General features: G+C 61.7%; 3 protein-coding genes and 1 long non-coding RNA gene across 6 annotated transcripts in view; 2 read left to right on the top strand and 2 right to left on the bottom strand.

Moving 5' to 3' along the window:
• The window catches only part of KCNJ10 (potassium inwardly rectifying channel subfamily J member 10), a 28,900-nt gene extending 24,211 nt beyond the window's left edge, over positions 1 to 4,689 (bottom strand). The window contains exon 1 of the mRNA XM_004775831.3: positions 4,423 to 4,689. The gene's annotated coding sequence lies outside the window, so the exon portion shown is untranslated. The remainder of the gene's footprint in view (positions 1 to 4,422) is intronic.
• LOC106004053 lies at positions 82 to 10,872 on the top strand. The gene is made up of 2 exons (XR_006608534.1): positions 82 to 2,517; positions 10,528 to 10,872. It is a non-coding gene; the product is annotated as an uncharacterized LOC106004053 (long non-coding RNA).
• A 590-nt stretch (positions 10,873 to 11,462) lies between these two features.
• Positions 11,463 to 19,775, top strand: KCNJ9 (potassium inwardly rectifying channel subfamily J member 9). Of its 3 annotated transcripts, none has more exons than XM_004775969.3 (3): positions 11,463 to 11,667; positions 13,616 to 14,481; positions 16,848 to 19,775. In XM_004775969.3, the coding sequence occupies exons 2-3, from the start codon at positions 13,635 to 13,637 to the stop codon at positions 17,177 to 17,179; spliced, it is 1,179 nt and encodes a 392-aa protein (XP_004776026.2). In that variant the 5' UTR covers positions 11,463 to 11,667; positions 13,616 to 13,634; the 3' UTR covers positions 17,180 to 19,775. The 3 variants fall into 3 exon arrangements, with proteins under 3 accessions (XP_004776026.2, XP_044942537.1, XP_044942538.1); XM_045086602.1 differs by having other exon boundaries at positions 11,463 to 12,187; XM_045086603.1 differs by lacking the exon at positions 11,463 to 11,667 and adding an exon at positions 12,204 to 12,828.
• A 629-nt stretch (positions 19,776 to 20,404) lies between these two features.
• IGSF8 (immunoglobulin superfamily member 8) lies at positions 20,405 to 27,527 on the bottom strand. The gene is made up of 7 exons (XM_004775834.3): positions 27,224 to 27,527; positions 23,787 to 24,164; positions 22,625 to 23,086; positions 21,852 to 22,259; positions 21,250 to 21,663; positions 20,785 to 20,915; positions 20,405 to 20,649 (listed from the first exon to the last, which is right to left on the bottom strand). The coding sequence occupies exons 1-6, from the start codon at positions 27,279 to 27,281 to the stop codon at positions 20,800 to 20,802; spliced, it is 1,836 nt and encodes a 611-aa protein (XP_004775891.1). The 5' UTR covers positions 27,282 to 27,527; the 3' UTR covers positions 20,405 to 20,649; positions 20,785 to 20,799.
• Between the last annotated feature and the right edge of the window lie 380 nt (positions 27,528 to 27,907).

Genomic DNA, 27,907 nt, shown 5'->3' with positions numbered 1-27,907 from the left:
ACCCCACCCCACCCCCACACTCATAAGCCTCTAATATCACCGTCCTCCGCCAAGAATCAGCATCTAGGAAGGTGTCCTACCTAGAATCTAGCTGGCTGGAGGCACTCTGTTCCTCAGAGCTGAGGGGTCCAGGGAGGGAAGAGAGGCCTTTGCTCTACGGGGTCAGGAATGTCCGGGGCTGCAGGGGCATGACCGCACCCCAGAGGCGCCCCCGTGTAATGAAGGAGACAGGACGTCCCCTCCCAACATTCCCATCGCGTTGGGCATCTGGGCAAAGGAACAGACACAGGGACAAAGGACAAGCAGAATACTGAGAAGCAGGGGTACAGTGGACAGGGCGGCTGGGGAAGCGGGGATGGAAATGGGGGGCCTTGGGGGGTGAGGCCCGAGGGAAAGGAGGGGTGAAGCCCGAGAGCTGCCGGGGGACTCCTCCTTCCCCAGAACAAGGTCTGAAGACAGCAGGGGAAAGTCCAAAGACCTTGATTGGAGTTTGCATGTGAAAACCAACGGGGATGTCTGGGTAAGAAAGGGGCGAGACGAAACAGGTGCTCTTTGCTGACGGTTCCAGTGGAGGGAAGGGGAAAGGGAGGGACCCAAGGAGAAAGACAGGCTGGAGTTCAGGAGGCTGCTGTGGGCACCAGGTGACCGCCGACAGAGGAAGGGGCGGGCGGGCGCGAGTGAGGGAGACCCGGGCACCTGAGAACAGGCAGGGCCGCGCGGGATGGAGGAGCTGTGCGGTGCAACCAAGAAGCTGGGAGGGAGAAGTTGCTCTGAAAGGCCCAACAGACTGTTTTAGGGGAACTCAGCCGCCGAGGTCACACCTACTGGGCCGCAGCTGAAGACGGGACATCCGCCTGCTGCAAACAGGGGAAGGAGCCACGGCTGAGGAGCCCCAGCCCACGTGACGGCCCAGCTGCGGGAAGGAAGACAGGCATCTCCTCCCGCCGTCCCAGACTCGGGAAGGGTAGGACAGAAGCCGGGCCTTGACGGCTGCTCTGCAGAAGAACCAGGGAGTGGGTAAGGGAGCCGGGAGAGCCCATAGAGTGGGGTCAGACAGTGCGGACAGCACAGCAGCAGGCACGCTTTTTAGGACCTAAGCGCTGTCCCAAGCCCTCCACAAAGTCTGACTCTCAACCCCGCACTGTCACCGTCCTGGGTAAAGATGAGGGTCTCAGGGCAAAGTGCTGGAAGCAGGACTGAAACCCAGCAAGTCTGACTCCACAGCTGCCCTCTTCATAGCTCTACCCGCGGCCTCCCCGGCAGGGCCTGAGCAGGAAGGAGCCCTGGGCCAGCGCCGCAGAGGGACGGGCCACCTGGAGCAGGGTCCCCGGCCCCTGACAGCTGCCACATCATCCCTGCGCCGATCGCTGAGCGGCACGTCCCAGCTCCCCTAGAAGCCTTCACGATGGGCTTGGGGGTCTGCTTTCGGTGCCAGTAGGTGGCCTCCTGCTCTTTCCCCATCTCCATTTCAGATCTCTTTCCTGGAATGGGATGTGCTTCCCGAAGTCGAACCCAAGTTCTTCCAGCGGCAGCACCCCGCCTTTCCAGGGCCTTCTGCCCCTGGCAGGAGAGCGGAAGGGCCCAATACTTTGACCTTGGGTCTTGAGAAGCCAGAAATGCCCCTGCTCTCAGCCCCGGCTTCTCTGGGCCACCCCGGCAGGTTCCTCCTCCCCACATTCCAGAGCCGGCCCCTCCCTTCTGCCCACCGCCTCAAATCCAGCTCTGCCCACGGACACCCACGGCAGAGTTTTTCCCACAATCCCCTTCTCTTTGCCCTTTCAAGGTTCTGGTGGGGGAGGGGGTGAAGAGGGGCTGTGCCAGGGCCATGCACACGACAGCAACATGTATGTGAACACAGGATGAAGGAAGAAAAGCACTGAGCTCAGCCCGTGGGACGGACGGGGGAGGGGCACACCCTCCAAGTCTGGGAGCTGCGCCCACCGACCACCCTTCACCGGGCACCCGGCACTCGGAGTCCGAATCTGCCGGCTCGCTATCCTTCTGCGGTTCCCTCTCGGTGGCCTCTCTGCCCCTTCCAGGGCCTCACCACTGTCCCAGACAGCTTGGCCTCAGCCTGGACGGTGGCACTGACCAGTCAGGCAAGAGAAGAATCTAGGCCGGGAAGGGGAGGGAGAGCGGAAGAGGTTTCCTCCCGTCCTACATAACCCTTGGCAGCAAAGTTGGGGGCTCCATTGCCCGATGCCTCTTACTCTCCCCACCAATGCCAGGGGGCTCAGCCTATCGTCCACATTCTGTGCAGAAACCAAGCATCCTGCTAGGAGGCCCAAGAGGCCTTTTCTCCTCTGAGGAAGCGTGTATTTCTGTATGACTCACCCCCAGGGCCCTAAAGCCCCCATCCCACCAATCCCAGGATGACCCCAGAGGACGTCGTGTGAGACCACCCAGATCCAAGTGTCCCAGCCTCTCCGGTCCCGAGGGAGCACAAGGGAAGGAGGCCCCTGGGTCTCCGGCCAGGCCCTTCCCTTCCAGCCCAAGCCGAACCAGCTGGAGCTATAGGTGAGCTCGTGCGTGGAGGTGCGGGTGGGGCACCGCGCACCAGTCAGCCGGGCACAGGGAAGAGGCGGGGGTCGCCTGTGGCTGCCTCCGGTGCAAACACGAGGGACCCTAGACTGGAAGTGGGGCTGGTGTTGGGAAGACCCGGCTTTTTTCCCCGCGGGGTAGGGGCAGGCGTAGGATGCGGCATTAGAACCACAGAAGGAATGGGCCCATAACCCTGCCACTCCCCACCCCTCCGTTCCGTGGAGTCATTGCCATTCGATACCCACTGAGACAAGTTGGCTGCTCTGGCTCCGGCTGGGGGGGCACCGCTCAGAAAACAGCAGCTCCTTTCAGGACCCAGGCTGGCAAGGGCTTTGGGAGGCTGGACTGGCCCAGATCACCCCCCAACACCCCCTCTCTCCCTCCCTCGCCACCACCACCAAAGGACAGAGGGGCGGGGAGAAGGGAGTTGGCGCTGCCTGGGCCATGCCTAGTCCTCCGCTGAGCGGGCCTGGCCCCGCTCCCTGGCATGACGCCGTGCCTCCCCCTCCCTCACTTCCTGCTCCCTGAAGAACTAGCTAGGACCCAGGACACCTGCTTCCTTCCCCACGGGGTCCTCCAGACCCAGCCTATGCCCTGAGGAGGAAGCAGACCCCACCCCTGGGCACTGGACAGTGCCCACCCTTGTGAGAACATGTTCAGAAAGTCATAGAGGTCAGGGAGAGAGTTTGGAGACGGAACCCAGTGCAACTCAGGCGCGGCCGCCGGCCCCTCCTCAGGCTCATTTCTTGACACCCTCCAGGCCCCGCTGGGCACCCCTAAACACCCGTCCCCACACGAGGGCCCCAAATCTTCCGTCTCCTCCTCTCTCCTGCCTGGCCCTCCCTAAAGCAGTCCCAGTGGGGAAAAAAGTCAAACACCCAGGCAAGGCAGACCAGCCAAAAAATGCTCAGCAAGAATTCGTATTGATAAGCAGCATAACCAGGCTTTGAGCCTTTGGGTCCAGATTTGTGCCCTGCTTCTCTGCCACCCCCAGTTCCCATCAGCCTCACCCTGGGGTGCTTTGGTAATAGGAATGAAATCTCAGGTGACCGACTCCCACCGTGTCCCGGTTTTGTTCTCCTACCCATTCCACCCGTCCCGGGACTCCGCTCTCTGCCCCCAACTCAGGAGGCTGGAACCCTCGCCTCTCTCCTAACACCAGCAGCCTTGGTCAGTTCCTGGCGCGGGGGGAAGGAGTGGGATGGGGAAGGCATCTCCTGGCCTCCTAATCCCGCAGGAGCTGCTCTGCCGGGCTCTTCCTAGGGATCCTACTGGGATACAGGGGGGGAGGGGGGCCAGAGGTGAGGAGGGGAGAGCTGGAAGAGCCCGCCAAGGGGAAGTGGAGGGAAGGGGCAGGACGGGCAGGGGTCCCAGGCACACCAGGCTGCCAGGGCTTCCGAATCCAAGCTGTATGCGTCTTTCTGGCCATGCGTGAGCTTGTGATCAATGGATGTCACTATGTGAGAGTCACTGCGTGGGGAGGGGGACGGGCTGGCACGGGAGTGGGAGTAACCTGATGATCCTGGGAAGAGGGGGCGCTGTCTTGAGGCCTGTGGGGGGGATGCGTGGTCCTATGCAGGCGGTGGTCACTGTGTTCCCTGAGAGGGCTAGGATGAGATGCCAGGTCCGCCTCGGAGGAAGGACATCAAGAAAGCCCCTTCCTCAACCTAATGCGCCTGAGGTGACCAGCTTCGGCCAAGCTTCCTTCTCGGGGAGTCCTTCCCCGGAGGGTCCGTTTGGGGTTGCTGAGGTGGGAGGCTGGGGAGCAGGCTCTAACCGCTGAAGCCAGACAGGGAAGGGCTGGGGGCCCACATCTCCGGAGTGAGGTGGTTGGCCAGGGCGGGGCAGCACTCCTCCTCCGTCACCGCCAGGGGGGCTTACCTTGGGTCCGGAGTGGAGTGGTCCCTCGGATGGGCCGCGGGACGGACGGACGGACGGACGGACGGGGCGGGCAGGAGTGAGGAACCGAGCTGAGCGACGGGCAGAGCCAGGACTCTTAAACCCGGAGCTGGGATCAGATAAGGGCTGGTCCGGGGGCCAGGGCCGGGGTCGGGCCGGCCGGGGGGCAGAGCTGGGCCGGGCCGGGCCGCCCCCTCCCTCCGCAGCGCCGGAGCCAAACTTCGTGTGAATGGAGGGGCCCGGAGGGGGCCGGCGGGCGGGGGCGGGGGGCTGCGGCCGGACCAATGGGGACGTGGAGCGCCAGGCCCGAGCTGCCGGGATTGGAGGGGCCGAGGCGGGCGGGGCGCAGGGGCGAGGAAGCGGAGCCCCGAGACAGATGGAGGCGCAGGGCCGAGAGCCGCGCCCGAAGAGGGGGACCCAGACAGACTCCGGGAGGAAGCGGGACGCGAGACGATGGGCGAAGCGATAGGGGCTGCGCTGGCACGATGACAGGGGAGAGAGGAGGAGGCGGCGGCGGCCGTGTCGGGACCGGGAGAGGGCGCGACGGGGCGGGGCAGGCCAAGTTAATGAGCTGGAAATGAACTCGGGACGGCCCGGTGGCCCTACGCGCGGCGCGAAGGGGCCGCCGGGGCTGGGCTCCGGGGCTCCGGGGCTCCGGGGCTCCATCCTTTAGCACCACTGCCTGGCCGGTTACCGTCCGCTAAGCACTGCGTGCGGTCCCGGGTGCCAAGCGCGCGCAACAGCCTCCCCCGCCCGCAGCCGGCTGTGTCCCGGTCCCGAAGGGCGGCTGGGGCGGGGCGCGCAGCGCAGGTGCGGGGGCGCGGGAGGCCGCAGAAGGGCGAGGTCGCTCTGCTTAGGGGGTCCTGGCAGATGTGGGGCATCTGACAAGGACCCTAAAGAATGCTGGGGATTCGGGTCCTGGGAGATGGTGGGGAGGACGTTTGAGGCAGAGGGAACTGCAGTCACAAAGTCCTGGGGTGCGGTGGGGCCTCGGAAGTACAAGTCTGCGTGGGAAACAGCCTCACACTGGCCCCCTAGACTAGACAGAGCTCAGGTGGTGGTTCTCAACCTTTTCGTCGCCAAGGACTTCTTTCCGTATCTGAATGCGAGTTTTGAGAGGTGCTTACCCACAATCTCCCACCCTCTGCATTTATTAAGGAAAGAATTATTTCCCTGATTTTGTTCACCATCAATACTTAGATATTTAATTACTGATCAGTAACCAGTATTATCGTACTGAGTTGATATACATCTTGGGGGGAAAAAAAACACAAACTAAGAAACTTGACATTGTTAGTTTAGTTTTGCTTCTAAAAGCCATAGGATGAGAAATGTACAGGGCACACAGGCTGCCCCTCGGGGAGGGCAGTGGGTGACAGGGGCGGGTACCACAGGCAGAGTGTCTGTGTTGGGGGAAGAGCTGGAGTACAGAGAGGAATGTGCCAGTTCAGGGTGAGCTCTGAGCTTCTGGAGGCCAAGGAGGTCCACGGAGGCTCTTGACCCAAGGATGAAGTCATAGCTGAATTTTAGGAAGATAAATCTGGAGGCAAGCCAGAAGGTCTGCAGGGAAACCAGACAGCAAGCCCAGAACCTTCATCCTCCCTCCCCTCATCTTCTCTAATCAGTGCATGGACTTTGTGAAGCCCCTCGGGCCTGTGCCCTTCCTCTCTGCTGCATCACTGGGCTGTGGTCTGGGCCACGACCTAGACCCGGGACCATTCCAGCCTCATCCGCCACCACTGGCCCTGCACGCCCGAACCTGCTGCAGCTCCCTCCTCCAGCATGGAAGGCTCCGTCCTCTGTTCTCCCTGTGTCCTTGTTCTCCCTGTGTCTGATGTCCAGCCTTCATCGCTGACATGGCTCCGGCGACCATCACTGATCCCACGCAAACCTCTATCTTCATCCTGAGGCTTTCCCTAGAGCCTCACGGGTCCAGCTGCTGGCGGGGGATTTCCACTTCCACCGGGCAGGCCCCAGACCGAACTCACCATCTTCCTCCTCGAGCCTCGTGACTTCTTTATTTCTGTGTTTCTCCAGGCCAAACAGATTTTAAAACCGAAGTGACCTCTCCTCTTCACCCCTCCCTCTCCCCCAGCCCTTGACATGTCAGCTAAGCGACCAAGTCCTGCCAGGTCTCCCTTTGCTGTATTCCTCTTGGATGTCCCTTTCTATTTCAAGGCCACTACCAGAATCAGGAAGGTCACTAACAGCCCAGGACCTGGACCTACCCTTCACCCTTTCCTGCATTCTCAAAGGAAGAGGCAGCCTGTCATCATCATGTCAGTCCCTGTGTTCTTCTGTCAAACCCCAAACGGGGTACTCCTTGCTTACTGGGCACAGTCCAAGCTTTCTGACACTCAGGGAGGAAGGAACCCAAGGGCAGGAGCAGAAGAGATACCTTCTGGTGAGGGAGAAGTCTCCGAGGAAGTTCTTTCCAAATGGTCTTTGCCTTTCCTGCAGAACAGAAGAGCCATTTGTTGAACATCAGGGTGAGGACGGGCCTGGGCAATTAGAAAGAGCTTAGAAGTTCTAGAACAGCGCGGTACAAGACTGTGGGAAGCACGGATAGCTGGCATTGAGCTATAGGTTTCTAATTTAAAAAGAGTGACTTAAGGGAGCCTGGGGGACTCCGGACTTGATTCCGGCTCAAGTCATGATCTCAGGGTCCTGGGATCGAGCCCCACATCGGGCTCCCTGCTCAGTGGGAAGCCAGCTTCTCCCTCTCCCTCTCTCGAGTTCCCTCTCTCGCTGTGTCTCTCTCTGTCAAATAAATTTTAAAAAAAATTTTTTTAAACAAAACAAAGAAGTCTTAAGGCTGGCTTAGTTGGTAGAGCATGTGACTCTCGATCTCGGGGTCAGGTTGTGAGTTCAAGCCCTATGTTGGGCATAAAGCTAACATGTATTTAAAAAAATTCAAAAGAAGTTCTGAGATAGTCACTAGGAAGCCAGTAGGGAACCAATGGCCAAGGACTTGGGACATCTGTGAGTGTTTTTGACGCGAGATAGATGTATTACGTGAGCCTCTGAGAGGCTGGGTGACTTGCCTATGGTACTGTAGCTAGAAGATGTCAGTTCTGGAACTCGAATCCACATGTATTTGACTCCAGGGCTTGTCTCAGGGTAACGCTAGAGTGAATCTTCGTGTGTTAAATAGAATCTGAATCATCGACATGCGCACAGGTTAGTGTGACAAATCGGCCAGGTTGTGAAGCCCACCATGTAAGAGGGTCTCCTGGGATCCACGCCGCACCAGTGCAGCGAGGACCCATTCTGGGTCACCTCTAAATGGCAATCATGGGAACTGTCTCTCTCTGAAGACCTCTCCTCTTCCGTCAGCTTAGCAAATGGTGTCTTTCTCATTCTCAATTGCTTCTTTTGGACTCACTCCTTCCAACTTTGGCTTCATGTTTTCTCTGACCTTGTTCTGGAAAGAGTAGAGGTGACTCTATCCTGTGTTTACTATAGGATTCCGAGAACATTTTAGCTCAACAATATCCACGAGTAGTGGGCACCTCGTAGCGGGACGATTCAGACCACAGAGGAGAGCTTCGAGAGAGGGCCTGAGCTCCGGCGCCCCGGTCACGAAAGGACGGCTTAGATAAACATACCCTCTGCCTTCAGCAAGTGCAGTATTCATAAACTCACACTTCTGAGACATAATTTACGTGCTCCCATTACTAAAGGATTCTTCCTAGAAGTTCTTTAACTAGGTGGCTCCTCTAGTATCTTTCCAATGGGGGCCAATGGATAAAAATTCCATTAATACCCAAAACACTGTGGCAGCAGGAAGGCAACAGGGAATAAAGAAACAACCAGGGACCAGGAGCTGGGATGCCTGGGTTTTTAGTCCTGTCTGCTCTCTTGGGGCCCATCCCTCACTTGGAGAGAGACCTGGAGAGTCTCACTTGGAGAGACCTCACTTGGTCTAATTCTAGACCACCTCCAAACACCAGGACTTTTAAATCCTGGTCATCCGGCACCCGATCCCATCAAGCAAGACAGACCTGTATATGAGAAGGCTCTGATCCTCCAGCTGTGCTAGAAAGAGCCAAAGGGCCAAAAATGTGCCTCAGACTCAGGGGCCCAGTAGGGTCCCACCTGTCCTGGTGCTGGGCTCGGCTTCTCCCCATGTCTCTCTAACCTCCAGCTGCAGCCACTGCTTCAACCATATCCTCTTTCAGCTCTGACTCTTCTAGGGCCCAGACTCCCCCGAAGTTGTGAAAAATTATTATAGTTTCTGCCAGATGGGCCTCCCCTGTTCCATTAAACCCATATCCTCAACCATCTCCTGTTTTCCCATCATACTTCCTCTCCCACCTCCAAGATTTTACCCGAGAAGTCTCATGATCTCGCTCAAGGAAACCTTCACAGACTGGTTAGTCCCCGGGCTCCCACATACAGCTGCACGGTTTGTGGACTGCACAAAGGCACTCACAGAGGGGGCAAGTTGAGAGCTGAACTGCATCTACCTTGCCAATCCTTACACCCTGGCTCAGAGTTGCGCCCACTTGAGGCATTCCCTTTTTATTTTTATTTTGCCCCAAAGTACCACCTGCTCTCCAAGCTACTTGCCATAAGGAACGAACCTGCCCAGAGCCGCCTCCTTTTTCTACTTGGTAACGAGCTTCCTGATGGACCACCGATGTGGCTCCAGCTCTGGCCCTCTCACCCTCAACATTCTCAAGTTCCAAACTGACAGGTTTTACTAATTCCTTGTAAAGTTGCTTGCTCTGTCACAAAACTGAAAGCTGGGATCTTGCCTATTTTTCTGTACCCTGGAACCTAAGAAAACTTGCTTTCCCTCCCTCTATTCAAGTTCAGTGATAAACAAGGGACTGGAGATAGAGGCCGGGTAAAGTCCCCGGACCTGCAGGGGTGGGTGAATCAGAGGCGGGCTGGTGGTCAGCCAGAATGAGGCAGGGGGCTGCCGGGTACCCTCTGAATGCCCTGCCAGCCCCATCACCACCCCCCCCCAAGAAATGGGGCCAGTGCTATGCAAATGAGCTTTTGCCCAGGGGTCCGGTTTCATCTCTCTGAGCTCCTGGCACAGCAGAACCAACGTGAGCAGCCGCTTGGCAGGACAGAGAAGGACAGGCTTGCAGTCCCAAGGCTCAGGTGACAGGGCCAGACCCAGGAGACGGGGATGGTGACTGGGACTTTAACAGCCCTCCTGATGCCAATCTTGGGCTGAAAACTTGGTATTTCCACTTAGAACAAGAAACTTGGGCACGAGTGCTGGGGAGAGGAGGGCAGTGGACCGGGAGTGCCCTCTGCAGGGCTCAGTAGGCGGCACCAGAGCAGAGGAAGACAGCCCAGGGTGGGGATCTCAGGGGGTGTCTGGGAGAAGGAAGATCTAGCTAGCACTTACTGAGGACTTCGAGGGGGCCAGGAATTGCCTCATGGAAGCCTCAGGACAATGCCCAGGAGATGGACAATAGAGTTATTCTCATTTCTTGGATGAAGAAACTGTTCAGAGAGGTTAAGCAACCTGCTCAAAGTCACCCAGCTAGCAGTGGACGGAGTTGAGACTTGAACCTAGATCACTGCCTCCTGAGATTATATTACGCAGAACTACTTTTTCCAACTCAGCAGATCATTCAAGCAACTTCTAACCCTCTAGTGTCCATTTCAACATCTCCTCTGGTTCCTATCTTCCTATTCCGACTTAAAGGGATCTGGAGAAGAGCAGATCAGCATGTTGGCTATGACAGTACCCGTCATAACAACGGCCACTTGTATACCACTCTCTGCTTTTAATGATTCCCCCGGGGTTAAATGAGCACTGAAATATTTGTATTTCTCCAAATTCTGCTCTGATTTTTATCGGGGTCCTGACACCCATTTCTGTGGTGATGATCAACTTACAAGAATGGCTGTGCGTGCTGCTTTTTCCTGCAAGACTGTGTCTCCGCACACATTTTCATATGTGAACATAGCAGCTGATTATGTCCCCACATCACAGCTATTGCGTTCCCGAGGTCCCGTGGTTTTGTGACGAGCCTGCGGGGTGGCAGGGACACCCTGGGGTGAGTCTAACCACCGTCTCTGCCTCTGTGACATCTGGCAAATCGTCTTTCTCTGTTTCAGCTTCTCATCTGTAAATGGAGATCAGACCCAGCTCGTGGGGTCCCTGTGTGGGCTGTCAGATGAGTCCTCTAGTCCACAGCCACCGCTCGATGAATGACCGGCAGTGACGTTACCGTGACGTGTCTGCACATCTTTGTCCCCCCGCTGGACCGTGAGCTCCAGGTGTGCAGAGACCAAGTCATCTCTGTAACCATCCCCCACCCAGCACACTGCCCAGGCCTTGGCCTCCACGGAAGTTTGTTGGATGAACGGTTTTAAGCCCTAACCTGGGCTCTTCTCTCCGTCGAAAGTTTGGGTTGTTTCTAGACTTTTCGCTGTTAACAAAATACACTTAAAGCCCTTCTATTTCTTTTGCCTTGTTTGGTCTGCACGCCCGGGGAAGCAGGCTGAAAAGGGATATTTGCACGTGTCCTTGCCCTGTGAAAAACAGAACAGCTGTGATTCAAGGAAGCGACGCCAATCCTTTGGGTCACATTACAAATCAGTGACAAAGATTAGAACACTTGACCCCACCCCCCTTCCCCAGGTGAATCTTTCTCCTCTCTAGCTACCTCCTTCTGGATCAGGGCGCCCTCTTCAAAAATTGGAGACAGCGTAGTGCCTGCTGGAGAGAAGAGCTGGCACCCAGAGGCCCCTGCTGGAGGTCGTGAGCTGCCAGCAACCAGGGGGCCCTCCGAATCCCCGGGAGACCAAAGGTCTTATTCCCAAACACATCGGGCCTGTATTTTCTCAGAGCAAGAAGCCTCTTAGGGAAGAGCGTGCCGGCTTTTCTTTTCTTTTCTTTTTTTCCTGAGGGGGTGAGGAGGCGAGCTCTGAGTTGTCCAGGAGGAGGGACTTGGGCTAAAAATAGCTATGGCGTGTGGCTCAGCCTCCAGTGGTACCCAGGACCGGGGAGGGGAGGGGGATGCTCCGGAGCTGTCCCCAGACTGGTTGCTGTGGAAACGAGAGAGGAGCAGGGGAGCCTGGGAAGTGGGGATGACACAGATAGCAGGTCCTAGCCAGAGCTGCCGCTGCATGTAGGAGAAACAACGGTGTCTGTGGCTCCCACCCTCCACGGGGGCCGGGGAAGGGGTGGTGTCAGGGGCATGGACGCTACGCCCCAGGGGTCTCTGCTGCCGGCTACTCTCCTCTCTACGCGCTGTGAGTTGAGTTGCGGGGGACTTGGGTTTGGGCCCCTAAATCCAAGGCAAGTGGGGGCTTGGGAACAGCTTGTTCCTGAGGGAGTTTTCACCAGATCCTCTCCCACAAAATAAACCCTCTCGCTGGCCAGCACTCCCCAGGGGGAGAAAGGGCGATCCAGGAAAACGTGGCACTGGGGTCTTCCGGAGAGGGCTCACAGCATGCACAAGAACTAAGAAGGAGCAGGCTGGGGGAACAGGGATCTTCGGAGGGAAGGTGCCGAAATCAAGGCTAGTTCACACATTTACTTCCCCAATGAGGAACATGCGGCCTCCACTCAGGAAGACAGGAGGGGCCACGATCAAAGTAAGGCCCACCTAGACGCCTGTGGCGATGGAGAGCAAGACAGATCTGGCAGCGATCAGACTGTGGGGTTCCTCCCACCCCTGGGAAGACCGATCTGTCTAAGCAGGCAGATTGGGGGTCAGATAACCTAAGACCCTGGGAAACATCTGGAAGTCCATCTGGGGCTGATAGTAGGGTAAGTGGGACGCAGGGGCTTCTCTGCATGACTCGGGGTCTCCGAACAGTCCGTGTGCATAGAGAGAACTTCTAGAGGACATCTCTGGCGGCAGGCAGGGCAAGGGAAGCCCACTCTGGGGGGAGGAGAAGACCCTAGTCTTCATTGGACCCGGTGTCCCCTGACTCCTCTTGCAACATAAATGTGGGGAGGGGCATCCCTAAGCACCAAGCTATCTTTTTGGGTTTCCCTCCTGCCCTCTACCCTAGTACACACACACACACACACACACACACACACGGCCTCCCAAGGCCTGGCTGCAGAGCACCTCATTCCAGAACTTGAATTCTGGAGACCTGGGTTTGGAGTTGCATATCCAGGCGGTGTCTCCCCAGGATCTGGTCAAACATCCAGGCCATCTGTGGTCCTTGTCACATTCCTCCCGTCCACCCCACCCTCCCCCACCCCAGCCAACCCAGGTTTCCCTGGAGTGGGAGGACAGAACAACCCCCAGGAAGAGGGGAAGGCTGGAGAGAACCAAGTCCTTCTTCTAAACCTTTCCTTGTAGGGGTCTGGGGCCTAGGGAGGGGCTCTGGACCTCTCCCCCAGGGCACACTGCAGCTCAGATCGCTCCTCGGGGGAAGAATTTGAAGCAAACTCAGGTGGGCTTCCCTTGGAACGGGAGCTCTGGGCCAGATGGCTGGGGGTGGGGGGCTGTGCTTAGGGTAGTCAGTGAGGAGTGGGAGGCTGCCGGCAAAAAAACCGGAGGGAGTGGGGCGGTAAATGTGGGGGCTTAGTGCTTCGCCGGATCTGGTGGAAGAGGGCTCAGGAGGAACAGGAGACTCCCCGGGGATACGAGCCTAACTCCGGCTGAACTTTGCGCGCCCGGGCTGTCCGCCTGGGTCTCCTCTCTTGCAGCCCTTCCAACGCCCTTCCAGGCTGCCTCCGCGGGGGAAAGAACCCAGGGGCCCGGGGGGGGGGGGGGGCAGACACCCAGCAGTGATGAGCGGGAGGGGTCTAGTGCTCCGGGAGGGCTTGGAGTGGGCACGTCCTCGGGCGGGGCTGCTCAGCCCGGGCCGCCGGAGAGGTCGCGCTGCCTTTCCGCCCCCCCGCGCGCGTCTTCTCCGCCCGCTGCGGGAGGGCAGGCAGCTGCGGGAGGGGGCTGAGCGCGCGCGGGGCGCCGGCAGGAAGGCAGAGGAGCGCGCGGGGGTCACGGTGAAGTTCGGCCGAGCGGGTCCCGGGCCCGCGCAGGCCGCAGCCAGGGCGCGCGCGGGGGCGCTGGGGCGGGGGGCCGTGTCCGCGGGCTGGGGGCGGCGGAGGGGGGCGCGGGCAGCCGCGGGGAGGCGTGGGGGCGGCGGTCGCAGGCGGCCGGGGCGGGTTGGGGGGGTTGCACCCTCCGAGCCGCGCGGTCCCGCGAGCCTGACGGCGCCGCGCGCTCCGGTCCCGCAGGCCCCCTGCGGCCGCCGCCATGGCGCGCGCCGGTGCCCCCCGCTCCCCGGGCCGCGAGCCCCCGCGCCGCCGCGGCCGCCAGCGCTACGTGGAGAAGGACGGCCGCTGCAACGTGCAGCAGGGCAACGTGCGCGAGCCGGGCCGCTACCTGACCGACCTGTTCACCACGCTGGCCGACCTGCAGTGGCGCCTCAGCCTGCTCTTCTTCGTGCTCGCCTACGCGCTCACCTGGCTCTTCTTCGGCGCCATCTGGTGGCTCGTGGCCTACGGCCGCGGCGACCTGGAGCACCTGGGCGACGCGGCGTGGACGCCGTGCGTCAACAACCTCAACGGCTTCGTGGCCGCCTTCCTGTTCTCCATCGAGACGGAGACCACCATCGGCTACGGCCACCGCGTCATCACCGACCAGTGCCCCGAGGGCATCGCGCTGCTGCTGCTGCAGGCCATCCTGGGCTCCATGGTGAACGCCTTCATGGTGGGCTGCATGTTCGTCAAGATCTCGCAGCCCAACAAGCGCGCCGCCACGCTCGTCTTCTCGTCGCACGCCGTCGTGTCGCTGCGCGACGGCCGCCTCTGCCTCATGTTCCGCGTGGGCGACCTGCGCTCGTCGCACATCGTCGAGGCCTCCATCCGCGCCAAGCTCATCCGCTCGCGCCAGACGCTGGAGGGCGAGTTCATCCCGCTGCACCAGACCGACCTCAGCGTGGGCTTCGACACGGGCGACGACCGCCTCTTCCTCGTGTCGCCGCTCGTCATCAGCCACGAGATCGACGCCGCCAGCCCGTTCTGGGAGGCGTCGCGCCGCGCCCTGGAGAGGGACGACTTCGAGATCGTCGTCATCCTGGAGGGCATGGTGGAAGCCACGGGTGCGGAGGGGCGGGGGCGGGGCGGGGTGAGGCTGGCGGGGGGGGGGGGGTGTCCCCTGGGGGGTGGTCACCGGGAGCTGCACAGGGCCCGGAGCCCACACGCAGCTAGCGTGTGCTGCGCGGCCCCGACGCACGGGGCCTCGGGGTTCATCTGGTCCTAGCGAAGGTCACTTCCAGGCTCGTTTTCAGACGGGAGGCTGCCCGAGGAGAGGTTAAGGCAGCTGTCCGTGGTCGCGGGGAGGTCAGTGGATAGGGCGGGGGCAGTGCTACTGGCTGCAAGGTTTGATGTTCCAGAAGCGCAAGGACGGTAAGTTCGGGGGTTTCCCACTGCGGAGAGGTCCAGGCCCCTGAACTTGCTGGCACGGCTCTCCCATGGCCCAGAGCATGCCCAGCCTGGACCTTAGGAGCAGGCTGACAGCCGGTCTCACTCCGTCTCTGTTTCCCCACCCATCAAAAGACTCTGGGCTCCCATCGACAAAGGAAATAGACGGTCTTAGCATTTCTGGCCCCTTTCCAGAAGGAGCGCTCAACACCCCTGTGAGGTCAGGACTCAGGCCCACCCCCTGCAGCGTTCGGGAGCAGGTGGGAGGGCCCAGTGCAGCAGCACAGATGAGGTGCTGCCAGACTTGACATCTGGAAGCGGGAGGATGAGAGAAGCCTAGCGGGTGAGCACAGGGCGGTGAGCTGTGGCCTCTGCGGCTTCCCAGGCTGGTGCCCTCAAACCCGTCTCCTGGCCCTTCCTGCCCAGCCTCTGGCTCACCACCCTCTGCCCCAGTGCTCCCCACTGCCTCTTTACTAGCCTGCATCCCCCCACCCCCACCCACGCTCCTTCTAGCTCCCGCTCCTTCCCCTGCTCACCCAGGCCCTTCCCTTGCGCTCTAGCCCCTGTCACTCTCCTGCCAGCCCCAAGACAGCTGTTGTCCCTGCAGACAGGTCCCTACCCGGTCCTCTCCTCCTCGTACCCCCAGCGCCTCCCTCTGTTCCTCAGAGACCTCTCTCCCCAGTGTCCCTTCTGCCTCTTCTGCCCTTCCCCCACTGGACACTTCCTATTCCAGCCTTCACGGGAGGAACACCACCGTGACCCATGTCCCCAGGCTATGTCAGGGCTGGGCTTACAGTGCCGAGACCCATCTCTGGTTAGCTACCGTTCAGGCTTCCATTCTCCCCTGCTCTGAGGTGGGCATGGGCTGGGGGACAGACCCAGGCGTAGAAGGAGGACCGTTTGTCCTGGTGAGTGTGCCAGCCCAGCAGGGAGCACGGGGCCCAGCCCCGGGTTGCAGAGGACTGGGGAGGGTGGTGTGGAGGAGACAGGGATGGGAGCTCATCTGACTTTTCTAGAGAGACCAAGTTGGAAAGGATGGCAATATTTTGGGTGAGAGAGTCAGGATTCAAAATGCTTTTGAAAAGCAAGGATAATGAGCCAAAACCCAACAAGATGACATTTAAAAGGAATAAATATAAAATTCTACATTTAGGCTTTAAAAAAATCACTTATGTAAGCACCGCATTGAAGAGCTTTGGTGAAAAAAAAGAACTGGGGGTTTTAGTTGGCCACAGGCTTAATGTTGCAGCACTGTGATTTTGATTCCAAAAATGTTTATGTAACGTAATCTTGCGCCCCGTTAGCTAAAGCCTCATGGCCGGAAGAGAGAGAGAGGAGGTGAGCCCTCTCCTGTGCAGGTCAGGCCCCAGCGGGGTATTTATCATACGCAGAGTGCCGAAAGGGTCCTCCTTGGTCATTCGGGTTTGCAGTCGAGAAAGTAATATTTCTGGAAGCCAGGTCACCTGAAGAAGGGTGGAGAGAGCCAGGGGTGTTCAGCCTGAAGAGGAGAAGACACGACGGGCCCCGAGGTTCCCGAATGGGTGTCAAAAGGCAGGGGAGCAAAAGCAAAGGTGGCGATCCTGGGGGGGCGGATCTGACTGGGGGGGCGGATCTGACTGGGGAGGCAGATCTGAGCTCTTCCTAAGAACAACCGCTGAGAGTGTCCCACCTGGGAGGCGGTGAGAAGCGCCAGCTGGATGCCCAGTCGTGGGGAGGCTGCGGTAGGAAGCCCCGTGTGGAAAGGGAGGTTGGACTAGACGATCCCTAAGGTCAGATTCAAGGTTCAGCTCTCTCTGATTGGCATCCCCCGCAGAGAGGAGGGGAGAGCCTGAGCTGGAGGCTGAGTTCGGACCCACTCCCAGGGGAGAGAGCTGGGCAAGGTATAGGAGTTGAGAAGGGGGAGAAGACAGGTTGGACCCAAGCGGGCATGGGAGGCCCTGGCTGAGGAAGAGAGGGAGCAATGTGGGAATCGGGCTGTGGAATGAGAGCCAGGAGAGGGAAGCCCCGGGCTGGGATCCCCCCTGACCCGTGCCCCTCCCCCCAGGAATGACTTGCCAAGCTCGGAGTTCCTACCTCGTGGACGAGGTTCTGTGGGGCCACCGCTTCACGTCAGTGCTCACCCTGGAGGATGGCTTCTATGAGGTGGACTATGCCAGCTTCCACCAGACCTTTGAGGTGCCCACGCCCTCGTGCAGCGCCCGGGAGCTGGCCGAAGCCGCTGCCCGCCTCGACGCCCATCTGTACTGGTCCATCCCCAGCCGGCTGGATGAGAAGGTGGAGGAGGAGGGGGCCGGGGAGGGGGCGGGGGCAGAGGCTGGCGCTGACAAGGAGCAGAACGGCTGCCTGCCGCCCCCAGAGAGTGAGTCCAAGGTGTGACCCGTTCCCTACAGACCCCTGTGGCAGGGCCAGACACTGGTACCCGGGAGCTGGATGTCAGAGGCCGAGAAGGAGGCAGGCAAGAGCCCTGGGCATGTGCTGAAGCTGGGGAGCCCCCTCGGAATCTTAAGCCTAGAATCCAGTAGAAGGGAGGGCATCTGATTCCATGGAGGGTGGGGACGGGCGAACGTGCCAGCCTGTGTTTGTCCTTCATGTCTGTTCAGGGGTGGATGGCTGGAGCGAAAGGTGGACTGCTGTGGGCCACATGGGGAGGTGGTAGCGGAGTGAGGGCTGCTGGGGGCTCCGTAAACCGGCAGACAGAGGTGGTGCACTCGGGGCTGCTGCTAACCCAGAGAGAAGGACTTGCAAGTTCTAAAAAGGCACCCTTTACCCCCAGGCCGATGCCACCCCAAACCAGCGTACACAGCGTGGGGAGCAGAGCGCGGGCTAGATTTTAGTCCCCCCTCGTCTCCTCGGCCAGCCTCCGGTGTATGGCACACCTGTCTCGCTGGACACAGTGGCCGATTTGACCCAGAGGAGAGGAGGCTAGATGGTAGGTGGGCAGAGATGAGGGTCACCATGGTGATGGGGGGAGCAGGAGGTTGGACCCTGCAGGCATGGCTCAGCGGGGTGTGAATGACCTTGCCCCCGGTGCAGGAAAAGCAGGCGGCGCCGGACCCCGTAGCAGGGCCTGGAAAGGAGAAGAGGAGAACCAGGGACCGCTCTTTTCTGAGAGCGAATGAGATCTCAATAGCGCCTCGGAGGCAGGAGGTGGGGGACATTCTGCGGAGCAGGAGGGGTCAGGAGAGAGATTCAGAAAGTGAGTTCTCTAGACCTAGGACACAGGGGCCCACCGGAAAAAAAGAAAATTTGTCTTGGGGCCCAGCGACAGGGCATTCCCAGAATTCCTTGGGGCACACCAAGTACAAAGCAAGGACCCCACGAAGGTGGGGTGGGCATTCAGAGCGCACTGCGCCCAGGGAAACAGAGAAGTCAGCCCCTGCGGCAACTGGACAAGGTATGTTCCGGACTGAGCCCGAGCCCTCCCTTGGAGCAGAGGGCGGGAGGGCTTGGTGATGGGAAATTTAGGGAGAATGAGTAAGCCGGCGGTTACCAAACCGGAGTGTGCGTCAGTCACCTGGGTGGCTTGCGAAAGCACAGACCGCCGGGCCCCACTCCCAGAGTTCCTGACTCAGTAGGTCTGGGGTAGAGATCCGAAACTCGTCTTTCCAGCAAGTTCCCAGGTCATGCTGACGCTGCTAGACTGGGGGCTGCCCTTGGAGAACCACGGCCCTACACAGAAGACTTGGGAATCGTATCAGGAGTAGCTGAAGGGGACGGAGGAGAAGCTGAGAGGGAGCGGAGAAGCTGGGCAGTAGCTGAGGGGAGCGGAGGGGGGCTGGGGTTGCTGAGGAGAAACGGAGGACATGGGGGGCAGAGACGGAACTGTAGACCACCGTGGGTGGGAAAGGGGACCCTGAAGCCCAGGCTGACAAGTCAAACTCTGGGCCTGGGAACGCAGCCATCAGGGGAAAACTCGGGTGATAAGCTGATAAGCGTGGGATGGTGTTCGGGGAAGATGAACAGGCGAGATAGGGAAACCCCCGAGGGGTTGCTGGGCAGGGGCTGGGGCTGGAGCGGGACGGGCCTCTGCGACCTGAGAGTGAGGCCCTCATAGGACTTAAGAGGCACGATTGAACACGATGTGAGGCGAAGCCCGATGTGTCTGTGGCCTGATGTCTGCCCAGCTGGGGCCACCCGCCCCGCCCTGGAGACACGGTTCCCGCCCCACCTCCACCCCTCCCGGGTCATCGAATCACAGGTGGGGGGGGGAGGGCAGCCCTCCAGGATGGGGAGGGGGGAGCGATGACAGCCTCGGACAGACCGAGGTGGAGGGGCCTGCGGCTGGCCTCCTGAGAGAAAAGGATCGGTCCAGGCAACCACTTACTCCTGCAGCACAGCCAGGCAGGGACCTCCTCTCCTTGGTCCTGGCCACACCCTGCCCCTGTGCTTTAATAAAAGACGGAGCCCCTCGGGGGAAAGCAGCCCAGTCGGCTCCATTCCAGACTGGGAAGCCGAGGTCCTGTGGGTCCCGGGGCCTCAGGCAAGCAGGAGAGGGGGCCGGAGAGAGCTGCCAGCACGGGTGCCCCAGAGAAACAGCTCTGCCTCAGGTCACAGGGCTACCTGAGTCACCGGCAGTCGAAGAGGAGGTCCTGGACCCTGGCCTCGGCTGTTCCCTCCAGAACAAATGGTGTAGGACGGGGTTATTAGGTTTAATTCGGTGGAACAGGTGAGTCTGGACAGGAGGGGGCTGTTGGCAGCCGTGCCGCTCAGTTACCGCTCAGGGCTCCGCTGTGCGCAGTGCGAGAAGGCGGGAGCCCTCGGGTGGGCCCCTGCCGCTGCCGCTAATTAGCTTCATGACTCTGGGCAAGTTACACCACTTCTCTGGGCCTCAGTTTCCCCTTCTGTAAAAATTACACTTAGCGTACTAGTAATGCTCAATAAATGTTTAAATAACTGAATTAAAAGAGGTAAACCGGGTGCCCCTTAAGGAGCGGAGCAACCACGAATTCTCAGATCAGAGAATCCTGAAGCAATGATGCGTTCAGGGGGCCCCTGGGGCACTGGAGGGGAGGGGCGCCAAGACCTGGGGGGGCGCATGCCGGCTGTGGGGGGTGCGGGCCCGTGCGCAGGGGCTCTGTGGACAAACAGACCCTCCCCTGACTGCTGGCCTCGCTGCCACCCAGGGGGCCGTGCTCTGAGGCTTCTTTCCTTGGGGGTCAGACAGAATAATGAGGATCTGATGAAGACTGGGGAGGAAAAGGCTGAGGCCCCCGGGCCTGGGAGGAGTCAGGTCCAGGAGGAAGAGAGCCGAGAAGGAGAAGGCGAGCGGTGTGGAGAGCAAGAAAAAGACCCCCTGCAGCCCCTGCCCGGCCACATGCAAGAGGAACAGAAGAGGGAGGGGGGCCGGGCTCAGTGAACTCACCCCAGCTCTGTGCTCCCCTCCCCACGCTGGAGTCCCAACAGGGATTGGCAAGGCACCGACAGCTCAGGCAGCAGATGGGACCCAGGTGTCCCCTCCTGGGGTGGGTGGCACGGCCCACAGAGGCCAGATGGTATTTGCGGTGGGAAGGGAGGGCGGGGTCATGCAGACTAGGTTGTCAACCCCCCAACTACCGCCTGGCCACACACCTCAGCCCCGGGGCAGGGAAGAGCGGCTAGCCCTGAGTTTTATAAAATAAGTTTATTCACATTTTAGAAAAACTAATTCTGGGACAGGGAATGGCCTTTCTATGGGCTGGACATGGGAGGAAGAACAGAAGCCCAGAGGGAGGAGTGGGGGATCGGGCCGTGTGCCCCACTCTGGGTGGGGGACATCGAATAAATTAGAGGAAGGGGGCAGAGGGAGACGGGTAGCCAGGCAACCAGCGGTGGTCTTGGAGCTGGAAGACAGTCGACACCTGTGAGAACTGGAGAGACAGTGTGGGGTGCACTGAGGACGGAGCCCCCCGCGCCTGCTCCTCCCCCAGGGAGGGTAGGAGGGGCAGCTCGCCTCGGGCCTGGGGCAGGGGAGAGACCATGAGGTTGGGGTTCTCCCCTCTCACCTGGGGAGCGAGGGATCACCGTTTTCGCAGCCTCTTCATGAAGCAGCAGGTGATGGTGCCAAGGACGGTGGCGCCGGTGACGAGGGCGACCCCGGCACCCACCAGCAGGGGTACAAACAGGGTGTCCAGGGCTGGGTGAGAGTACAGGGCTCTGTTCAGCCCCGGGTAGAGCCGCTGCCCGGCACCCACTGCCACGCCTGCTCCCCGCGCCTCCTCCATCGGGCTGTGGGACCCGCGTCCCCCATTCACCGACAGCCTGCCCTGCCCCCTCCATCCTGACTCTGGTCAGTGGGGATGCGGGTGCCAGAAAGAGCGGAAGGTGGGCTTCCGAGACCCTTGGGAGGGAGTGCCGTGGAGGAGGAAGGGGACAGGAGCAGGAGAGGTGCCAACAGGACAGGGCAAAAGAAGGGCTGAATGGGGGTGGGGGGTAGAGACCGGGGGTGGAGGTGGGCAGGGGCCACTCACCATGCGTGTAGGGGTACACCGTGACGGGCCCCGAGCGGGCACTGCCGGCCTGGTACCAGCTGTAGTCGGCATGCTGCACCCAGGCGCTGGGGGCACAGTGGTACACGCCTTCATCCTCAGGCCCCAGGCCATGCAGGCGCAGCCGATGGCTCCGGGGCCCCACCAGCTCCACGCTGACCGGGCCTCCTCCGGGCCGGACGCCCAGCTCCGCCACACCGTCCTGGCCCACGCCGCCCACCAGCTGGGCAGGGCCAGAGCTCAGCTCCCCAGCCTCGGGTCGCTCCACCCACCAGCTGGCCGCCAGCCGCAGCCCTGGGGGGCCGCCCCGCACTGAGATGTTGCAGAGCAGGGAAGCCGTCTCGCCGCGGTACACGGTGCCCCCTGCCAGCCACGCCACGGCCTCCAGCACCACCCCTGCGGAACACGGACACGGCATCAGTGGGGCACGGGGCTAGGACCGCTCCCGCCATCCTGAAGAAGAGGAGCGTGAGAGAGAAGCCCGGTGGCAGCTGATACAGGGAGGGGGAGAGAAGCCCCGAATCAAAAGGGAAAGCTTCCTTCCACAAGCCCTGAACCCGGTAGAGGCCCTGCCACCCCCTCACCTTCCTCCCGTACGTGCACGGGGAGCGGCCGGGAGCGGGCACTGGCTGCTTCTCGAAGCCGAGCCCCAGACCCTCGGACGTAGGCCTTGGCAAGGCAGCGGTAGGTACCCGCATCCCCCGGCCTGGCGGCCTCCAGCCGCAGGCGGTAGGTTCTGGACGCCACCTTCTCCATGGCAATGTGCCGGCCCTCGTAGCCCGGGCCCAGGCTGCCCACGCCCTCTGTGTCCAGCTGGGCTACCAGGCGGCCAGGCCCCGGTGCCCCCGCGGGTGCCATCTCCCAGCCCACAGAGTACGCAGCGTGGCGGCCTGGCGGAGGCAGGGCCCCTGACACGTTGCACAGCAGTTCCAAGGGCTCCCCTGGGCCGATCCGACGTTCCCCGGGCCCTACAGCCACCGCCAGCTGGCTGGCTGAAACACAGGACAGGGAAGGGGGGTCACGGAGGCAGGAGAGGAGCACAGAGCCTCGACTCTCCAGCTGTAGTTCCTTCCTCTGCAGCAGCACCGCGGGGTGGCCTGTCTGCCCCTCACAGGGTACAGCCATCCCCACCACCCAGGGCCTCTCCCCTGCCAGCCATGGCCCTCCTGCCTCTGCAGCCAAGTCCTGAGCAGAGAAAACCCGCCGGGGGAGCGAAGTGATGTTAACAGGACCCGTTCACCCGGGAAGATGGGCTCCCTCGAGGCAGGCAGTGACCATCGGTGCCCCCCCCTCGGCCACGGTGCCCCTCCTCAGCCACATGGCTCCCGACTCCCACCATAGGATACGCGGCACTCACACAGCGTCTGCACGTCCACGTGGGCCAGGACCGCTCTCTTCTCGGCGATCTGGGCCCAGCTGCCGTCGGGGTCCTGAATCCACTCGGCCGCTGTGCAGTGGTAGGTGCCCGCGTCCTCTGCCTGGGCACCCCCCAGCACCATGCGGTACTGCTCAGCCCCCTCCTTGGCCAGCCGCAGCTCCCCGGTGGCCAGCCGCTGGGCATAGGGAGCCCCGGCCTCCACGGCCAAGTCCGGCCGGAGCCCCACCACTTCCTGCAGAGTTGCTCGCCCCACTGGTGCCTCGGGCACCGCTTTCCCGAAGGACACAGCCAGGTGCGTGTGCTCCTGCGTGCTCGTCTGTGCCAGGCAGCCCAGCGCCAGCTCCTGCCCCTCGTGCACGGTCAGGCGAGGAGGTGAAATTGGGGCCTGACGGCCTCGAGGCCCTGGGGGGGCAGCAGACACCTGCAGGGCATCTGGAAGAACTGGAGAGAACAGCTGGACTGAGGGAGGGCTGGGGGCTGGTGGCCCCCGTCACCGTTCCCGGTGCACAACCGGTCTCCCTAAAGGGACAGCAGTTAGCTCCTCTCAGGCCGAGTTCGTCCTGTACTATTTCTTCTGTGACCCCCTGGTGCTGGGCACAGTGCTGCGCACACAACAGGCGCTCAATAAGTACTCACTGAGGTTCACAGCCCAGCCCCTTGCCCACTCACCCCTACGTTTAGAACTAACCCCCATCAGGACCGCAGAGAAGTGGCTCCATCTTCCTTCTCAGAAGACAAAGAAACGAAAGAGAGCAAGTGTCACGTGGCCCCACTCCTCCGCTGCTTCCTCTGCTGCTACCTCCACTTCACCCCCCTGCCCCCACCCCTGCATCCCAGAATCTCTAGGAACAGAGTCCCTTCACCCTAGCAGGCTCTCCCCAGCAGGGAAGGCAGGGGATGGGCTCCCCCTTTCCCGGGAGGCAGCTCCACAGAGGAGGAAGGCCAACGAGCTGCCAAGAAGAGATCTTGGTTCGAGTCCCAGAATGGCCACTAACGGGGTGGGTGATTTTGTGCAAGCCCCACAAGCCGCTGGACCTCGGCTTCCTCAGCCACAACACCTGAGGGGTGGTTAGGTAGGTCCCTCCGGGCCCCGACTCTGTGCCCTTTGGGCAGACGGGCCGGGGCCCAGCCCAGGCCCTACCTCTCAGCTCCACCTTGCCGCTGTAGCTGCCCAGGTAGCGGGCGTCGGTGGACGGGGTGTAGCACTCGTAAATGCCCGCGTCCTGGGCCTGGAGGCGGGTGATCCGGAGCACCACGGCGTCCCCCTGCAGACGCTGCACCTGCACCTCGCCGGCCGCCACGCGGGGCCCGAAGACCGCGTACGAGAACCGGGGGTCCTTGGTACTGACGATGCCCAGCGCCGCCTCGGGGACCTCGGGCCGGTAGAAGAACCACTCGAAGTCCTGCTGGGCGGGGCCGTCGTAGCTGCTCACGTTGCAGGAGATGGAGACGGCCGTGCCGGCCACTCGGTACAGCGGCCCCTTGGGGACCAGCACCTCCCGGGCGAGGCACTGCACTCCTGTAGGGAAGGGCAGGACAAGCTGATGATGCCGGGGTCCCCGCTGCCTCTCCCGCTACCAGCACCGTTCTGGACCCCCGCCCAATAAAGGACAGTAAACCTGGGGAAGGTGGGGAGAGGGCTGGGCGCCGGCCCGTCTGCCCAAAGGGCACAGAGTCGGGGCCCGGAGGGACCTACCTAACCACCCCTCAGGTGTTGTGGCTGAGAAGGGACCCAGCAGGGGCCCTGCCCTGAGGATCTCAAGCAGGTTATAGACCCAGCTTTGCCTCAGAACCTGGAAACACCCCCCTTCTGGCAGAAAGAGGCCCGTCTGCTCTCCCTCCGTGATCTCAGTTGTACCTTGGCTTCCTCCGGTATCTCCCCACTCCCACGGGGTCCAGCCAGTCAGTGGGGCCTTCCAGCTAAGGGATTCCGAGACCCCATGTCCCTCTTCTGTGTTTGAGGGGAGCTGGCAAAATCTTGCACGGAAGGGCGGGTTGGCTCAGCAGTGTCACCTGGACCAGGGGACTCCAGACAATGGAGCCAGTGGCCCGAGCAGGACAGGGCACCGACCCAGCCAGTTCGCACCACACAATGCCCTCCCCCCTCCAGCTGTCCATGAGCTCACTGCGGCTCCCACCCCACCGGGCTGCCGCTGCTGAGGCAGCTGAGGCTTGTGGGGCAAGAACCAGCCTCTGCCCTAGCCTCTGGGGGCAGAAGAGCCCCACCCCTCCCCCCAGGGCCTGCCTATCTTCTCTGCTGGCCCCAAGATGCACAGCACCCCCTCCCAACTCCCTGACAAAAGCCTTCATTTGCATTTCTTGGGCTGTCACTTATATAAGGTTCCCGCTCTGTGGAGAGGCACCAGCTGCAGATGTCCTTTCCATCTTTCTCTCCAAAATCTTCCTCTTCCCCCCACCCCAGCGGATACTCCCGACCCCCTGCAGGGCCCTGCTTCTTCCTTCTCTCCCTCCATCCTTCCAGAGCCCCATGGGACGAGACCCCAGAACGCCGCACCACAGGACAGAGGACTACGTCAGCCTCCTGCCTCCATTTTACAGATGAGAAATGTAAGGGAAGAGAAGAATAATGTCTTGACCAAGATCCTATTGTCCTTAGATGGCTTGCACAGCCCCCTGCAGAGGGACAGTCCGGGGGAGGAAGACGGGAAAACTCCCAGGGGAGGCCCAAGGGCACTGACCTCACCAACCAGCACGTCTGTCACTCCCGGGGGCATACCTAGGGCCTTTCTGCAGAGGTTGGAGGAAAACACGAAGTCTGTGGTCGAACTCCGTCCTCCAGCCCCTCCAGAAGTGCTCCCCTTCCCACCTGAGCTGGGCTCTTAGCCCCTTCTTTCTGTGGCCGAGTCCAGGGAGGAGGAAGGCCCCTGTCGTCTGGTTAAAGCACGTGGTGGGCCTCAGGAGGTTGGGACCCAGCCCCCTCCCCAGCTGTACTGACCCGTCCCTTCCTCTCCCGAGCACGTCTCCATTCCAGCCGAGTGAGTGTGTGACACAGGAGGGCCCTGCCCCAGGGCATTTCATAATCTCAGTGATGGTGGAGACAGTGGCACTGACACCTTTGGGCCTCCAGGCAGACTGGTCGGAAGGGCCCCCTCCCACCTTCCCGCTCCACAGCTGCTGAGGCCTGGAGAGCCCCATGGGAAAGCTGGCCAGCCAGGCCGCCTAGGAAAGCAGCCACGAGCCAGCTCTCTCCCCAGCCAGAGAGAGAAGGCGGGGCAGAGACCTGCTCGGCAGTCAGCAGTCAGGCGGATCCGGATCCGAGTTCAAAGCCAAGACCCCACCACGCTCACAAAGTGGGCTCTCTGGAGCAAAGCACTTTCTCTTCCTCCTCTTCAGAATGAAGGCGAGCGCCTGCACGCAGTGGGCCCGCAGCTCTCCGCAACTCTCCGCAGACACCGCACTTCCCCACCCCTGGGGCTCCTCCACTCCACGCTGCCCACTGGGGACAGTGGCCACTTGCTAGGCAACCGGGCCCCACAGCAACTTCCTCCTGCCTCCCACCCAGGGCCCCAGGGAGAGGCCTCGTTCTAGTTCCCCAGGGCCCAGGGACCTATGGAGCTGGGGGGGGGGGCGGAGGCTCTGCTTGGCGCTGCCGGGGAGCTCTGCTCTAGAAACAGGCTGCTGGGGCTACGTCAGCCTGCGCCTTGCCGATGGCAGCTGTGAATCTGGGTGGCCCCACTCTGCGCTCTCATTTCAGAGGGCTTCAGCCTCCTGAACATCTGCACAGGCGACCTCCCTGTCTCGAAGCCAGACCACCCCTGAAGGGAACCCTCCAGCCCAGACCAAAAGCCACTGCGTGGTCAGGGACTCTCCTGAATCCAGGCAGCAGCGGTCAGAACACCTCCCCAGGAAGACCCCCCACCCTCAGACAGAAGGTGCTTGGAGATCAGGCATCAGTCACCATGGAGCCTGGCTTCTCCTGGGGTAGGGAAGCAGGGACCAAGGGGTGTGATGAGCGGTGGGACTCTACAGAGCCCAGAACGACCCCAGAGAGGGAAAGTAGGCAAAGGGAGACCCTGCCCAGGGTGGAGACAGAGGTAACAGGGGTAACTGCCCCAAACCTCAGAAGATAAAGTCTGGGGGAGGGGAACCGTTTGGGGAGACTGAACTTCAAAGATCACGGGCAGAACCAGCCCCTGGGCCTCCAGCCAACTCCGGGCAATTACGAAGCCGGGCTAGCACTGCCCACGCAGGGCGGGCACCCAGCGCTGGGCCTCAACTGAGTGTGGGGCGCAGGGAGTCGCAGCATTCGGGCGCAGCGACCCCCGGACCTGAGTATGGCGGCTGAGAAGTGGGGCTGGCCCGGCGGCCTGGAGGTGGCACCTCGGTGGGTGGGTCCTCGCTGGGCCCCAGCCGGGGGCCGAGAGCTGGGGGCTGGCTCCGCGGGCAGCCACTCAGGGCAGCTGGGCGCTGAGCTCGGGGAGGCTCGGGGCGCCCCTGACGGAGTAGCAGGTGCTAGGGGCTCCGAAACGCCGGGGACGCGGGGGGCGGGCCGGGCTGGGCGCCGGGAGGCCGGCACCTGCCGGTGGGGGGTGGGGGGCCGGGACGGGGTCGGCTTACCCAGCATTAGCAGCAGCAGCGGCGGCGGCAGCCGCGGCGAGGGACGGAGGGCGCCCATCCTGCGCGGCCGGCTTTGGGGAGGCTCCGGGGGTCGGCGCGGGCTCTGGGTGGACGGGAACTGGGGGGGCGCATGCCCGGGTAGGGGGCACGAAGCCGAGCAGCAGCAAGGCGTGGGTGCACCGAGCCGAGGCGAGCGGCGCGGGAGCTTCCGAGTCCCCCCCTTCCCCCTCCTTTTTCTACCGCTTTCCCTCCTTCCGCGGAGACTCGGGAGACCGTTCGCGCCCCGCCCCACCCAAGCCCCGCCCCAGCCCCGCCCCGCCCCGCCGCCCCGCCTGACCCTGGCCCCGCCCCGGCGCCCGGGCTCCGCCCCTCCCCGCCCCGGTCTCGGTCCCAGCCCCGCCCAGGCACCCCTCCTCCAGCCCCCGCACCGCGGACCCGCTCCGACCTCTGCTCTGTTTCCGCCCCGCTCCCGCACCCGGGGCTGCTTCAGACCCCGCTCCCCGACCCTGGGCCCCGGACCCCGGATCCCGGATCCGATCTGACCCGGGACCCCGGCCCCGACCCGCTCCGACCCCGGACCTGCCCAGACCCCAGCCCTGGTCCGCCCACCTCGGTCCGGGCTCCGGCCCAACCTTGGCTTCAGTCGCGATCCGACCCCGGACCCCGGACCGGCCCCGCCCCAAC

The sequence above is a fragment of the Mustela putorius genome, unplaced genomic scaffold (genome assembly GCF_011764305.1).
Source record: "Mustela putorius furo isolate JIRA1106 unplaced genomic scaffold, ASM1176430v1.1 tig00000997_pilon_pilon_pilon, whole genome shotgun sequence".
Lineage (NCBI taxonomy): Eukaryota > Metazoa > Chordata > Mammalia > Carnivora > Mustelidae > Mustela > Mustela putorius.
The sequence above is the reverse complement of the archived record's forward strand: the minus strand, read 5'-3'. Positions and strand labels throughout refer to the sequence as shown.